At 29.3% G+C, this 17,840-nt stretch overlaps 1 protein-coding gene across 1 annotated transcript in view; it reads left to right on the top strand.

Moving 5' to 3' along the window:
• The window catches only part of LOC137647946 (golgin subfamily A member 6-like protein 7), a 35,627-nt gene extending 18,096 nt beyond the window's left edge, over positions 1–17,531 (top strand). The window contains exons 3-4 of the mRNA XM_068380894.1: positions 17,004–17,233; positions 17,393–17,531. Coding sequence (XP_068236995.1) covers positions 17,004–17,233; positions 17,393–17,531 — 369 coding nt within the window. The remainder of the gene's footprint in view (positions 1–17,003; positions 17,234–17,392) is intronic.
• Positions 17,532–17,840: the final 309 nt, after the last annotated feature.

The raw sequence follows: 17,840 nt of genomic DNA on the forward strand, positions 1-17,840 counted from the left end.
TTACCCTTCTGAGGTAGTTTGCATAATTATCAAAGTTATTACGTATTATGAAATTGTCGTAGAATGGTGCAACTTGTATAGGTTATCAGTTGTGGAAAGTCTTGGTGGAATGTTTGGCTACCATGTGCATGTTTTTTTTTTTAGTTAAAATGTCGTTCATCACCACGAGGACCATTTTACCGCGAGTGCCCCTTTTTCATTTTTTTTCATTTTTTTGCCAAGTCATTTTTCCGTAAGATATTGCCAAATAGTGTCGTAAAACTTTTGCTTGTTTAGTGTTGGAAAGTGTGTCTAGATGATCTGGCTACCCATGCATGACTTTGTTTTTGTCAGATACGACGTAGTTATTGGTATATTGGGTATTTAACTGCGGTTACCAATTTCTGTTTTTTTTTCAATATTTGTAAAAATTACTACGTAGTAAGGAATTGCCGTATATTATTCATTTTTTTTCATGTTTATGTGTTAGAAAGTGTGCCTTGATGGTTGGGCTAACACGTGCATGTCTTTTTTTTTATCTGAGATGTCGTATATTAGAATGTCGGGTATTTTACCGCGAGTGTCCCTTTTTAATTTTTTTTAATTTTTTTGCCAAGTCATTTTTCCGTAAGATATTGCGAAATAGTGTCGTAAAACTTTTGCCTTTTTAATGTTGGAAAGTGTGTCTAGATGATCTGGCTACCCATGCGGGATTTTGTTTTTGTCAGATACGACGTAGTTATTGGTATATTGGGTATTTAACTGCGGTTGCCAATTTCTGTTTTTTTTCAATATTTGTAAAAATTTACTACGTAGTAAGGAATTGCCGTATATTATTGATTTTTTTTTCATGTTTATGTGTTAGAAAGTGTGCCTTGATGGTTGGGCTAACACGTGCATGTCTTTTTTTTTTTTTTATCTGAGATGCCGTATATTAGAATGTTGGGCATTTTTCCGCAAGTGCCCCTTTTTATTTGTTTTGCATTTTTTTGCTTAGTCATGTTACCGTAAGGAATTGGCAAGTAGTGTCGCAAAACTTATATTTTTATAGTGTTGGAAAGTGTTTCTAGATGATATGGCTACCCATGCCTATTTTTTTTTAGCCAGATATGGCGTATATATAAGTATGTGTTCGATTTTCCTGTGATTGCCATTTTTTCGTTTTTTCCCATTTCTTTCAAAATTACAACGTACTAAGGAACTATCACAGAGTAATATTTCATTTATATGTTTATTTGTCGGAAAATAGGCCTTGATGGTTTGCCTAGCACGTGGCTGAAATTTTTTTTTTTCTGAAATGCCGTATATTAGAATGGCCATTTTTCCACGAGTGCCCCTTTTTATTTGTTTTGCATTTTTTTTTTGCTTAGTCATGTTACCGTAAGGAATTGGCAAGTAGTGTCGCAAAACTTATATTTTTATAGTGTTGGAAAGTGTTTCTAGATGATCTGGCTACCCATGCCTATCTTTTTTTTAGCCAGATATGGCGTATATATAGGTATGTGTTCGATTTTCCGGTGATTGCCATTTTTTCGTTTTTTCCCAATTCTTTCAAAATTACTACGTACTAAGGAACTATCACAGAGTAATGATTCCTCTAGATGTTTATTTGTCGGAAAATTTTGTTTACATTTTTTTTGATTGAATATCATAAAATTTTTTTAGCTAAAATATTGTTTTATATTTTTTTTTTCGATTTTATTTCCCTTCAAAAAAAATTTTTTGGGTCAGAATTTTAATTTTATAGTCGTAAAATAATCGACAATTATCCAGCAACCCACCATACAATTTTTATGCATATCCAATAATAATTAGATTAGTAAATAACACCTTGAAATTGACATACCTTTCCTACATTTCAAGTGGCAGATTAGGGAGTCTGAGTCAGTGTGGTTGGAGGCCATTTTGTGGACATATCCGAAGCGTAAGCTGCCCTATCTATATATATTCTTGTTCCCTATAGAATTTGTGATATTTTGGTATATTTTTACCTGCATAAATATCATATTATATATTAAATATATGTATTTTTTTACGAAATTTCCAAGTACTCAAAAAATTACCTTTAGATATGGCCCCTGATATAAATGTAATTTACAAAATAATGAAGATTTTTTTTACATATTTCTATTTTAGGATAACATATGTTTATTCCCTAAAAAAATTAGCCACTTCCTATTTCATTTGGGTACCCAAAAAAATTCATGAAATTTGGACAATTTTTTTTGGCCAAAAAAAGTTACCCTTTTTTTCTCATTTCAGATCTTCACCTCCATGGGTCTGACTTCATCCAAAATACATCAAGATGTGTCCTAAACATTCAAGAATCAATTCCTAAAAGGATTTGTGTATATATGTATAAACTTTTTTATTATGAATTTTTATGTCAGGTCTTTTTTTTTCTACTTAATTTTTTAAAATATTTATAATAAATAGTTTTTCTGCAGATGAGTAGTATTTATCTTTACAGTTGTTTTAAGCATTCATTGAAGTTTTTTTTGGCAAAAGAAAAAAGGAGGTTACTGCAAAAACTGATTTTTCAAGAATTTTTTTTTGCGTCGGGGTCGTTCGCGTCCGAGTATACCCTTAAAGGGGTGTCCGAGGACCGTACCTATCCAGGGTTAATGAAGGGGGGGGGGGTTAAGGATAATAACAAAAGTATAACTAACAAAAATAAAAATAATCGAAGCAAACAAAATAACAAAACTGGAACTATTAATAATAATATAAATAATGGTAAATTGGTAATTTGGGACGAATTTAGATGGAAAAAATTTTCGATATCGTCTCTTTCTGTGGCTTCTATACCGCTCCATATACCAGAAATATATTATATCGCTAACATACGAAGTCATATATCAAATTTTATCGTTACCAAAAAGAAAAAATATAATGAAAACTTGAAGAAGAAGAAAAAGAAATAATAATAATAATAATAATAATAATAATAATAATAATAATAATAATAATAAAAATAATAATAATAATAATAATGATAATAAATTGAATATAGAATTATTGACGAAAGAAGAAAGTATAATATTTTCTAATCGTATTCATTGTACAACTAATAAAAATACTGGATCTATAATAAATCAAATTATAAGCAAAATTGAAGCTTTTTGGAATGGAAGTAAAATACACAGCTTGCCACCAACATTTCTCAAACTTTTCGAAGACAGGTACATTTTAATTGGATTAAGTTTAAGTGGGAGCAATTCTTTGGTTCTCTTAAAACCAATACCTATGTACTATATAGATGACGAAGAAAATAATTTTTCAATCAGTTACAGTAATTATCCGAAGAATAATTCAAATAGCTATGGAAATGGGGAGAAAGAGCATGACATCATAGATGATAATTTAAATGACGTAATGGAGCATATTCCCAAATGTAAATTTTTACACAAACAATTTTTTCCCATTGTTCAGAATGTCATAAGTAATATATCAGAAGAAGAAAAAATTGAAAATTACGAAAGGCTAAAAATTTTACACGATGAAAGAAAATCCATCGATAATCATTCACAAACCGAATGTTCTTCAATTCATGATCAAATTAAACAAAGCATGGTACATGGTCATTTTTTTGGTGATGGGGGAAATATTTTATGTTCATCAGAAATTTTAATGGCCAAAAAAAGAAAATTTGCAAATATGTCTAAAAGAGAATTGCATTTATATTTAACAAACGAATTGTGTAAAAAAAGGAAACTATAGAGTTAATTAAACTAACCAAATATTTTATTTTGAAACATAGCTAATAGTTATAGTGACATGATGGATGTTGTAAAACTATTACCTGAAAACAAAAACCACGATATTTTAAAAATTATAGATATTTATCTGAAAACTCCCCCACAAGAACAAAAAAAAAACACTGCAATATCGTATAGAGACTTTAGCTATTTGTTATGAGCGCATATCAAAAATACACCCAAGTGGATCCAGTTTTCTTAAAGATATTCCCACAGATTCTATGAATATTGTAGAATGTAATTGTTGTTTAACTTTTACTTGTATTTCATTATTACAAACATTTAGTTATGATGTATCGTCCTTGATATACGTATTAAAATTGATATTGCGGGCTATTTGTCATGGTGTTAGTTTGAAAAATAAACACCTTCATTTTTTTCTAGGAGAAACTAATTCAGGAAAAACTACATTTTTAAACCAAGTATTATCTGTTCTTGGTAATCATGCTGGAATTTTATCGTCACATACTATGAATCACTCTTCAACGATAGATCGATATCACGACCTTTCCAAAAGCTCAAATTTTGCAAAGTTTTGGTATATGGATGAAATTGCCAATAAACCATTTAATAGGCAATTGATTAATCAAATAACTGGTAGTTCTCGTTTATTTATTCGATCAAATTATGAATCAGGTAATAACGTTAAACTCGCATCGACCATATTAATATTTGGTAACAATAAACCTCAATTCTCAGAGCAGTGTTCAGCTTTATTATCAAGATTAAGATTCATGTCTTTTCGTTCTCGATTTGATTCTACTCTTCCCGTGAATTTTAAAATGGCTCATTTCCCCAAACTTTCATTGTATAATGATTATGATAATAAATTCCAAGTTGGAATGGCTGCATTATTTTTACACGCTATGTGTCACTGTACAATAAATTCTCCGTTATATTTATATGACTCCTTATTTGTTGGCGAATTGAAAATAACTCAAAATATACAAAAATCCACAGATATGTATTCACCCGTGACAGATATAGTTCATTTCATAATCACTTCTTGTAATTTAGAAGAAGACCTCGAATATCTAATTACACATAAACGTATATCTTATCTGTTATTATATTTGAATATACTTAAATATATAAATATAGCATCCGTATCTGATGCCATAATATTTTTATCAAAACACTATCATACATCTCTTATTGATGATGAATTATTAATTTGTGATGATATATACAAAGACGGCCTAGAAATTCACAAAACCGCCGTTTTTCACGGACTCAAGGAAAAAGATATAATGATAAACGACGAAAAGATTTCTGTTATAAATAAGAGGAGAATTAATAATAATGATAATACAATAGCAATATATGAAAATGATTTCAAACGAAAAAAACACGTGTAATTAAAAAATGGAGGATCAATTGGGGTTATCAACCCCACCATCTTCTTTATCACAAGTCGACGAAATAGATATCATTCCAATATTTCATCCATATATTCAAAATGGTGGTTATCCCTATATGAATAAAATAGATTCAAGAGATATAAATAACGTTTTTCAAAATAGAATAGCTACTTCAATTCCTACATTAAATTATGAAATTAATGATGAAATTCTTTCAAATCCAAATTCAACACCAGAAACGCAACAACAACAAGATATTATGATGGATGATAGTATAAATTTTGATAAAAGTTTTTTGTCCTCATCCCAGCCAACAACTCAAAATAATACTGATAAAATAAAATTTATTAATCCTGATACGATACAATCTTTGTTGGTATCTATTAATAGATTATTAGACACGATGGATGTTCCTCCACCCCCGGTATTCATTCCCCCCACTACTAATAATATAAAAGTTAAAAGAGCGATTGAAAAGGTTTTACCTTTTGGGTATAGTTAAATTATAACAAGGAAAAAATATGAATAATCACACTAAAACACAAGGACAATGAAAATAATTCGAGGTTTTTTTTTATTTAAAAAGTTCATTTTTACACATATCTTATGCACCTAAGTTTTTCAAAAGCATCGTCGTCGCTCGTAGCATCGATATGTATTTTGTACAAAGTATTTGTATCATCGTCTTGTTTATAATTAACACACTTTCCACCCAAAGCTAATTCAGTTTTTGAAGCAATAATACTATTTCCTCGGTCTACCTCATCAAAACAAGAATCTGTTAAAACTTCTAATGCTTCTACGTGCGGGGTTGTACAATTACCAGCCGATATATTAAACACCAATATAGCGGTAGGATTCGCTCTTTCCATTAGATCGTCATTATTAATTATTTCCCAGGCTGAGAATTTTCACAAATTTTAATTTGTAACTGATTATCATCGGAAATTAGTCTGGAAAGCATATATGATGTGAGATTTTTAGTTATAAACGAGTTGTCACAATTTACTCCATTTCCATTATATTCTTTAATCTGAATGGCCGTATCTCTGTTAGACATGATATTATTTATGTAAATATGAAAATTTAGAAATTTGTTTTGAGGAGTATTTTCATAAAGCAGAAACAACTGTAAATCCTGTGGACTGGATAAATTAGGCTTATGATTTTTTCTGGTCAATTTCATTCCCTTTATATAATTATCTACTGCAAAATAAACATCTCCTCGATTTTCTCTCGCATCAGTTAACTGTAAACTCATATATTTCTTATCCTCGTGTGTAATAAATTTATCCATTGTTAATTTCTATTAAAATGGGCAGGTAAGGCAAGTAATAGTTGTAGGAGAGTATCCTAGGTCGTGTTCTATTTTACTTTAAAACAAGGGAGTTGGCCCCTTTATATACTGCTGTTGCTATAATATATATATATATATATATATATATATATATATATATATATATATATATATATATATATATATATATATATATATATATATATATATATATATATATATATATATATATATATATATATATATATATATATATATATATATATATATATATATATATATATATATTTTCCATTTTTATAATTAATAATAATAATAATAATGATGTCATGTTTTCATTGGTTAAATAAAAAATGGTGATATTGCCAAATAAAAATGATGCTTACAACAGTTTTATACTTAATAAAAACCAAGACCAGTTTTGGATAATTGGAGGATATAACGATACTCACAACGATGAAACATATTTTTATATTTTACGCCCAACTTGTTATGAAATACAAGAAAAAATTATTTCAAAGCCCTTATCAAAAAACAGAATTGAACAAATAAAGGCATCAGAACTGAAGGAGAATCCTTATTTATATATTAACAAATATCAAAATTTTATTAAGGATTTAAATGAAAATAGTGAAAATGATTCGTGTATGAATGTACGGTATAAAATAGACAACGGTATCGTAGTGTTGAATGAAGATATAATAAGTGAAGTCTTGAAACTTTCAACAAATGTTATGGAAAATATTCATGACCACAATAAAGCAAAAACTATAGAGTATAATATTCATGAAAATATTTATAACACCGAAGAAACCATTTATAATTTTGAGGATATTATGTGTGGAAATATTAATGTTGTATGGTTAATGGGAAAATATACAAAATTCAATAAAATGAATGACGAGGATACTATATACCTCATAAAAATTCCATCTCAGAAAGAAATTCAGGAGAGAAAAGTAGTAAATTATCTTCCTTCCAGAAATACTTTATTTCGGGTCAGAGAAACAGAAATTCTCAAATATATCAAAGAAAACGTATATAGTTTTCCAAATGTATATGAAATTGAGAACCATCGAGATCGAAATCCTACTATACGATGTTTTAGCAGTTGTATGGATCCAATTGATGTATTTTTACTTCAGTCTAATGTAATAAAATATTGGGAAAATGCTATACAAAACATTAAGCTATTCGATACAATTTGGATATTTTTAATAAAAAAGGGAAAGGTTTGTTATAATGATGTTTTTATTGTATAATTCCATCAGAACAAGAAATAATTAAAGGGAAAATAGATTTATTTGCTATACATAACCGCATTCGAATTATTATTGGAGATTTTATGAATTCTTTGGCTCCTATGGAAATAAAAACTGAAAATATTTCAGTTTATAATTTTCTAATAAATAATGATAGTAATATCTTAGAATTAAGAACAAAAAATAATACCCTTCGCCCAAAGACGCTTTTAACCTCTATAAGAAAATCAATATTTACAGATTTATTTGATTTGTATGATAAAAAACACGTCCCCGAAAGAATTTGTTTAACCAATGATAATGAGATTTGCGTGTTAAATAAAGACGAAAATATATCTAATTGTGCCTATGTATGTACAAAAATAACAAAAAAGGAATTACAAAACAAAACCATTGAAAAACCATTATCAAATGATAAATTGTTCAGAGTAAAAAGTAATATTTTAAATATATGTTTGGGTGATTCAAATGCTTTTGACCATGGAACTAATGGGTTAAGTGTGAATATGTATAATATTTCCAATGATTTAAAAACATTGGCGAAAAATAATGCTATAATTATAAAACAATTAGATGTCTATAAAGAAAATAATTATCACAAGGAAATGGAAATCAACCAAGAAAATTTTAAACAAATTTTATTACAAGATTATCAAAATAGTTTGACTTCATTTCATAATACCAATGCTCTTCAGAAGCGTAAACGGGAAAGCGAAACATTTGAAACCAACAAAAAACTACGATACACAAAGATTGGTTGACTTATATATCATTGTCTTACAACAACCAATAATCATTTTAAAATCAATTAAATAATGAGATGATAATAAATAAAATAAAAAAACAATCAGTAAAGTGGGACTATTTCATTCCCTTTGTTTCGAGTATGATTAGATACGGATCCTTTTATTTTTATTTTCATTATCACTATCATCCTCTTTTTTTCTGTAAAGGGTTCTATATTTGTTGATCCTCCTATCACTGGGGTCCAGGTTACAACTGTATAAATCCAATGTGTCATTATTGTGATTATAATTACTGCCCAAAAATTCTAGATTTTCATAACTCATCACATAATTATATATGTGTTTGTGATAATTGTACATATCATCAACGGAACAAGGAAAGTAAGACTTTCCCAACGCGGGCCTATAATCTTCAAACTTATATAATCGTAACTGTTGATCTCGAAAAAAATTTTGAGAATATGGAAAATATTTTGTAATAACATTTTCACACATATTAAAGACTTTATCATTTAAATAATTAGAAGATTTGTGGTGATTTGAAATAATATAATCAAACTTTACATCTATATTAAATAACGTATTTATATATGTTTCAATTGTTAAAAGTTCTGGTTTAGATATAACTACATATATCTCACTAATAATCTTTTTGTCCTTTAAAATATATTCTATCCAATTTTGTTTTTTTATTAACTTTTTAGATAATTCTACCGCGTTGTCGTCGTGGAAAGTATTATGTGAACAATAATATAAATCGAGCATTGAAAATATATATACTGGATACCTTTGGAAGTCGATGTTTGGCATATTATGGATATTTAATTGTCTCCGCTTTAAATGATTGGTTGCTACCTTAGATATACTTTTATCAAGTCTTAAGTGATCTTTTTCGTTCAACATAATAACATTTGGAAGCCCATCAAGTAATACATGAAACATATTTGAAATATATGTATTAACTGCTTCTCCGCAAAGGGCGCCAAATTTATCATATATTTCCAGGCACAAATTTGCGTGCATATCATAAGAAAATAATGGCACCGTGTTTGGTGTTATAAATAATTTATCTTCATATTGATTCGGTTTATCATTTTTCTGCGCATCCAAATAATTATATGAGACTCCTATATATACAATTTTTTTAAATTTGTACAAGAAATGGTCTGGTGCATCTTTTATTTCCTTTTTTTTAATAAATTCACAAATAAGTTCAAAAAAATTTTTCATTGTATCCCTTCGTACAATACAAACATTGAATCCATTTTTTTTTTAAATATATTCAAATATATCTTTCCTGTGGTAATTTTTATATAAATTTGTAGTTATACATAAATCAATATTAAAATTTGGAAAAAATTCTTTTATATTTTTAAAATTACTTAACACACAAGCTTTATGAATAGTCTCAAAATATCGATCATATTTATTAAGTAATATAAAGGCCTGTAAAAATACAACATTCAATTTCTGGTTATCTTTTAAAGAAATTATATCAATTTTATTATATAAAGATATCAAGCGTCCATATGAATTATTATTTATAAAATTAGCAAATGCTCTATGATTATCGTGGCATTCATAATAACAACCATCTTTAAATATCAATAATTTTTCTTTAATACAAGAAAATTGAATGGGATAGGGGATTACCATCGTTATATAGACACAATCTTCAAAATTTCTACCGCGTACTGCTGTTGTTACATGTTCTACACCATATCCACGAAAATTTTTATCATTGCTAGTAATTTTATATTCATCCGAAACCCGATAGTAAACATAGCCATTTTTCTTCTTTAATAAAAACATGGTCTTTATAACTAAATGTTTAATTCAAGAGAATTGACCGATCAATATATACACGTATAATATATATGTATCTCTTGTTTTTGTTATATATATATATATATATATATATATATATATATATATATATATATATATATATATATATATATATATATATAGGAAAAACGAATAATAATGTTTTTTGGTTATTAAATATAAATTATTTTTATTTGAATTTCATACAAAACAACTGATTCCTAATTAAAGGATTAATTAAAAATAAAAAGATAAGCAACAATTTCACACAAATAACATAATCATAACCCAATTCATAAATTTAGTATAGGAAACGTAAAACAAACCACTTATAGTTACGTTTTAATAAAAGCTTGATAATATTTAGTTTGAATGCATTCGAGGTGGAATACAGACCCACACTCAATACACTGATTATACATTAACCTGGATTTCTTATCCTTTTTCATAATTGTATTAAGGGTCTCGCAAGTTTTACATCTTATAAATTTCTTTACATAGGACCTTAAAATATTTTCCATATCATTTAATGTATACTTCCCACGCAGGACCAATTCATTGTTAGAGTTTATACTTGTATTAATACAACCAAGTTCAGATGAAATATATTGTAAAACGTGTGCATTTTCTCTATTCAAATTATAACAGGTTTCAAAAAAAATTGAGTACAAAGTTTTTTTTTCCCGAATAAAACAATGCAGGTTTTTTTATTTTAAACTTTTTAGTTGTTTTGTTTTTTTCGTTTATGGGTAGTTTGCTTAATACAAAATTTAACATATCTTCATAACTATAATCGTCATTGCAACTTTTTTTTATGTTGATATCATTTAAAACAATTTTGTCTTTATTTTTCTTTGTTTTTTTTTTATTTTAAAAAATTATCTGCATCCTCCATAATTCAAAATGAATAAGCAAAATACGAGTACTTCTTTCTTATACCACTATCCTAATTTATTAAATAAAATGTCAGAACACAATAAAGAAAATCCAACGTTATTATTAAAAGGTGAGGACAATATCGAGGATGATTTATCTGAAGATTTTTTTCAAACAGATTTATCGGGCTTTGTAGAAGAATCACCTTTAGCGCCCGTTCTTTTTGTAATTGACTTCGATAATACTCTAGCTGTGTATGACGATATGTATATTTTAGAGAATAATTGTACTAACAATCTACGAAGTACTTATACTCGCCCCTTTATGCTGGAATTTTTAAATTTTATTAAATCTGTTAACACAAATAATGTGATTATTATGTGGACAGCAGGAACAGATTTATACATTAAGCAAAATCTTATATTATTGAATATTGCACATTATTTTGACCATGTTTTATCTAGAAAACATTGTCAAGAATCTAGTTTGAAATCTAAAGGTAAATGTAAATCGCACGCCTATCTTGTATCTTTGTTTCCCCAATATAAAGGTATGCGATCAATTTTAATAGATAATTATGCACACAAAAATGGGTCTTCTACTGGTTATACAGAAATATTATCAGGTAAACCATTTGGACTTTTAGATATTATAAAAATGTATGGGGCTTATAATATAAATCCTCTATATATAAATGATATTGAGAGTTTCATCATTTCTAAAGGGAAAGAAGGTACTAATTTTGTTACAAACAATTCACGCGGAAATAAAAAGGACAAAGAAAGTTTTTTTGGTGATATAACTTTATTGAATGTCATATTATTTTTACAGGAACGTTTTTTTTATTTATATTTTACGGGGGCAAATGATGATGTTAAAGAAAAACAATTATCAAAAAACCACGAAACCCCGCTTTATTTTTGTTATTTAATGACAATAGATTGGCGTGAAAAAATAGTTTTAGTCCCAATACAAAGGGAATGGGCAACATCCAGTGGATGTCGTCTTTTTGCTTACATTTTGAATTTCAAATAAATACATTTTACATTAAACTGGGTTAATTTTAATGGAAAAACCTTATGTGATACGTATGATCCTCATCATCATAAGGAAGTTTAAACGTCATTAACGACGTATCTAGTTCTTCGCTGGTTATCACTTTTTGTTTAATGTTGTTATCCTTCTTCGAAGGTGGTATTAATTTTTCTTTTTCTTCTTCACTGGTTATCAAGTTTTGTTCAATGTTGTTATCCTTCTTTGAAGGTGGTAATAATTTTTCTTTTTCTTCTTCGTTGATCATCAAGTTTTGTTCAATGTTGTTATCCTTCTTTGAAGGTGGTAATAATTTTTCTTTTTCTTCTTCGCTGGTCATCAAGTTTTGTTGTAAAGAAGCCATTGTTTGTTTATATCTAATTCGTACTAGGCAGTAAAAATGATGGTAGTCACCATAATAAGCAGCTTTCATATTGGTATGTGATACCCAAAAAATTTTTTAGATGGGAGGGGCGATTGTTATAAAAAAAATAAAACTAGAAAATTGTAGTGATCCAAAAAATTAAAAAAAAAGAAATGTGAAATATGTCAGGTTAAAAGGTTATTATGGGTAGATTGAACGAGTTATTTTTGCGATATTTTTCATTATATACACTAGGAGATAGATAGATAGGTTCTGTTTTAGTGATGACAATTTGTTTAAAAAAGGTTTTTTTATTTTCTAAAATGACTGTATCTATAAGTAATAAAAAAATGACGAGGACATCTCGTATAATTGGTCCAAAGCCCTCTTATCAGTGTCTTTTAGTAAGTTAAATTTAATAAAAATCATGCCCTTATTTTCTTATTTTTCCTTAATCACAATTGCCAATTATCTTTAATAGGCTAAGAAATTTAACAAAATATGATCGTTTACATTAAATTATATACCCCATTGACGTTTACACTAAATATGCATTTTTAATACTAATTGTACGTTCTTCTTAAACGGCACCACACATATATATATATATATATATATATATATATATATATATATATATATATATATATATATATATATATATATATATATATATATATATATATATATATATATATATATATATATATATATATATATATATATATATATATATATATATATATATATATAACGGATTTTGAGCAGTTTTTGTAGGGTCTTAGTTTTGCTCATATTAATTTTTAGTCCCTCATTTCTGCTTCCTCTATTCAAATCTTCTATCATCTTTTATAATTGCTCCCATGATTTATTGACCACAACTATTTCATCTTTAATTTTTAAGTTGTTAAGTTATTCCCAATTTAGATTAATTTACACATTTTACCAATCTATATTCATAAAATTTTCTTAAATGCATGATATGAACTATTTGTGAAAGATGGTGTCTCCTTGTGTAACTCCTTTCTCAATTGGAATATTTCTTAGCTATCTTTATGTACTTTTATGATTGTTTTACTTCATTTATACATATTTCTAAATTTTCTAACATAAGATTATTCTATTCCTTTAATTTTTAAGGGCTTTCCTTACTGCAGAAGTATTGGCCGTAAATGGAAGTTTTTCCATAGTCTAGAATGCCATACATTGTGGTTTGTTATACCCTGATGATTTTTCCATTAGCTGGTCAATTACATTGATATGGTTTTTTTAGTACACGCATCTAAAGCCTGCCTGCTTTCTTGGTTGATTAATCTTTAGCTGACCTTTTATTCAGTCTAATATGATCTATGTAAATATTGACCAGAATTTTTTCAGGTATGTTATGTTTCTCTTTTGGTTAATTAGCATAATTTTTATTTTTTTTCCAAGTTGTAGGTAAAGAGCATTCTCGCAGTCATTAAGTGTAGTAATCAAGCGAGTTGTATTATTATGAAGCCTGCTCCATCTACCATTAAATCAATTGTTTTGCCATCTTATCTGGCTAAAGTGCCTCTTTTTATACCTTAAATGCTTTGCTTGCTTCCCCTACTGTTACATTTGGTATCGGCTCAGGTGTTTCATTATTTCTTTTAGGAAAGTTTTTCTTGTATCACTATGGTATACCCTTACATAGAAATCCGCTGCAATTATCATCAATCAATCTCTATATTTTATAAAATTTAAATTCTAATCCTTTATAGCAAATAGCTGCTGGTTCTCAGTTTCAAGACTTTTTTAAATCAATTTTGTGCTTCTCCCTTTCTTTTGTGCTCATGGATATCTTCGATTTTTAGCTTGTTAACTATTTTGGATAGTTCTACAAATCTCTCGGATTTTGCCTTGTTTCCAATCTTTTCTTTTTTAGCTTTTTGGTTTTTTCTTATAGACACACACACACACACACACACACACGCATATATATATATATATATATATATATATATATATATATATATATATATATATATATATATATATATTTATATATATATGTATATATATATATATATATATATATATATATATATATATATATATATATATATATATATATATATATATATATATATATATACATATATATATATATATATATATATATATATATATATATATATATATATATACATATATATATATATATATATATATATATATATATATATATATATATATTATATATATATATATATATATATATATATATATATATATATATATGTATATATATATATATATATATACATATATATATATATGTATATATATATATATATATATATATATATATATATATATATATATATATATATATATATATATATATATATATATATATAGATATATATATATATATATATATATATATATATATATATATATATATATATATATATATATATATATATATAACCTAGCCATCAATGGGTGCCGGTACCAAGCCCGGATAAATAGGAAGGGTTGGTGTCAGGAAGGGCATCTGGCCGTAAAAACCTGTGCCAATATCTTAAATGGAATGAGCCGAAATAGAGAAAGAGGTAATACTAGGGCGTACTCCGTAAACAATGCACAGAAACATAGCCCTAACTCTGTGATAAGGCGAGGGCTACTTCATCAAGAGTGGGTGCAGCTAAAGAAGCGAGCTCACTTTGGCCTCAGAATATGTCAGCTCTATGTAGGGTCCATGATTGGGAGAGGTAGAGAAGTGGCTGACTTGATGAGGGAAAAGAGAGTAGATGCTAGGTGTGTGCAGGAAACACGATGGAAGGGAAATAAAGCTAAAGAGTTGTGTGATGGATATAAGCTATATTATAGCAGAGCAAATAAACAAGGTAGGAATGGAGTTGGCATTGTACTGTCTGGTGAGCTGATAAATGCGGTGATAGAGGTGCATAGAAACAATGACCGTATCATCAGATTGAAAATGTGTTCTGGAGGAGAGATTTTGAATAATATAAGTGCATATGCACCTGAAGTTGGTTGCACAGAAGAGGAGAAGGGGAATTTCTGAAGAGACATGGATGGAGTAATGCAAGAACTGGAAGAACAGGAGATGGTCATAGTGGGGGCAGATTTGAATGGCCATGCTGGAAGTGAGAATGAGGCAATTGGTCGGGTGCATCGGGGCCATGGAATTGGGGAGAAAAACCCAGAAGGAGAGAGTGTAGTGGACTTTGCTGTGTCATTTGACATGGCAATAGTAAACACATTCTTTAAGAAGAAAAGGGAACACCTAATAACTTATAGGAGTTGGGGAAGATGCTCCCAGATAGACTACTTCCCGTATAAAAGGATGAAGCTGGTGGAGGTCAAGAACTGCAAGGGTATCCCAGGTGACCATGTAGCCCCCAAACAAAGACTGCTATGTATGGACTTAGGCCTAAAAAGGAAAAGAAAAGCTAAAGCTAAAGGGGAAAGGAAAGTTAAATGGTACAAACTAGTGAGGGAAGGAGATAAGATGAGAGAGTTTAAGAGAAGGTTTAAGAGGATATTGATATAGGAATTGAAGATGTTCAAGAATGGTGGACACGAAATGCAGCAGTAATGAGAAGGCATGGAAAGGAGCTGCTAGGAGAGACATCTGGTATCATATGGGAAGAAAAGGAGAGTTTGTGGTGGAGTGAAGAAATTGAGAATGTTGTAAAAGATAAGAAGGAGGCAAAGAAGAGACGGGGAATAATTACAGTCAGGGGAAGACAGAGAGAGGTTCAGAGAGAAAAACAAGGTGGTGAAGAAGGTAGTAGCTCAAGCTAAAGCTAAGGCATATGATGATGAGTATAATGAGCTGGGGACAAAGAAAGTATTAAACAAGATGATCAAGCTCTCAAAGACTAGAAATAAGAGCACCAAAGATATTACACACATCAATCAAATAAAAGATCAAGATGGTGAAGTACTTAGAAAGGAGGAAGACATTGTAAAGAGATAGAAGGAATATTTTGAACAGCTGTTAAATGAAGAAAATGATAGATTATTAAGAGAGGATGGACTGGTGAATTTCGGCATGGTAATGAGTTTCTCTAGGCAAGAGGTAATAAGTGCACTGAGGAATATGAAGAATGGGAAGGCAACTGTACCAGACATGATTCCTGTGGAGGCATGGAGAGCATTAGGATATGAAGGAGTGGACATACTGTACGATCTCATGATAAAGATTTTTGAGCAGGAAAAGATACCAAATGAGTGGTGTGGGAGTATATTGATCCCAATCTTCAAAGGGAAAGGTGATGTCCAAGAGTGTGGGAATTACAGAGGTATTAAATTGATGTCCCACACTTTGAAGATACTGGCAGTGATGATAGATGCCAGACTAAGAGAAGAAGTAGAAATAGGTAAATAGCAGATGGGATTCATGAAGGGAAGGGGAACAACAGATGGTGTATTTTGTCTGAGGCAACTAATGGAGAAATTCCGGGAAAAGCAAAGAAACCTGCATGAGGTATTCATTGACCTTGAAAAGGCTTATGACCGAGTCCCAAAACAAGAGGTATGGAGGAGTCTGAGGGAGAGGAGGGTGCCAGAGAAGTACGTTCAACTGATACAAGAGATGTACCGTAAAGTATTTACTAGAAGGAGGAGCAGTGCTGGGGAGACAGAGGGTTTTGAGGTGGGAGCAGGATTACACCAAGGATTGGCTCTGAGCCCATTTATCTTTAACATAGTGATGGACGTTTTAATAGAAGATGTAAGGTAGGCAGTACCATGGAACATATTGTATGCAGATGATATTCTTCTGTGTGCAGAGAGCAGGGAAGATCTGGAAATGAAATTGGAAAGGTGGAGGCAAGTACTGGAGGACAGAGCAATGAGAATAAGTATATCTAAGACAGAATATATGTGTACCACCAGTGAGGGGGATGATAGTGGAAGTATTCATCTTAGGAGAGAACAGATAAAGAGAGTTGATAAGTTTAAGTATTTGGGATCCTTTGTTAACGCTGGAGGAGGTACGGAAGATGAAGTTAAACATCGGATACAGGCAGGCTAGAACAACTGGAGAGCAGCCTTAGGAGTTCTTTGTGACAAAAGAATACCACTGAGGTTAAAAGTAAAATTTTATAAGACAGTGGTAAGAACAGGAATGCTGTATGGAACGGAAACAGGAAGCATGAGGAAGACAGAGGAGAAGATGATGGATGTGGCAGAAATGAGAATGCTTAGGTGGATGTCTGGGGTGACAAGAGAGAATCAGATAAAGAAATGACTACATAAGGGGGTCGACAAAGGTGGTGGAAATATCAAAGAAAGTGTAGGAAGTGAGGCTGAGATGGTATGGACACCTGATGAGGAGAGATGA

This window comes from Palaemon carinicauda, chromosome 10 (genome assembly GCF_036898095.1).
Source record: "Palaemon carinicauda isolate YSFRI2023 chromosome 10, ASM3689809v2, whole genome shotgun sequence".
Taxonomy (NCBI): Eukaryota; Metazoa; Arthropoda; class Malacostraca; order Decapoda; family Palaemonidae; genus Palaemon; species Palaemon carinicauda.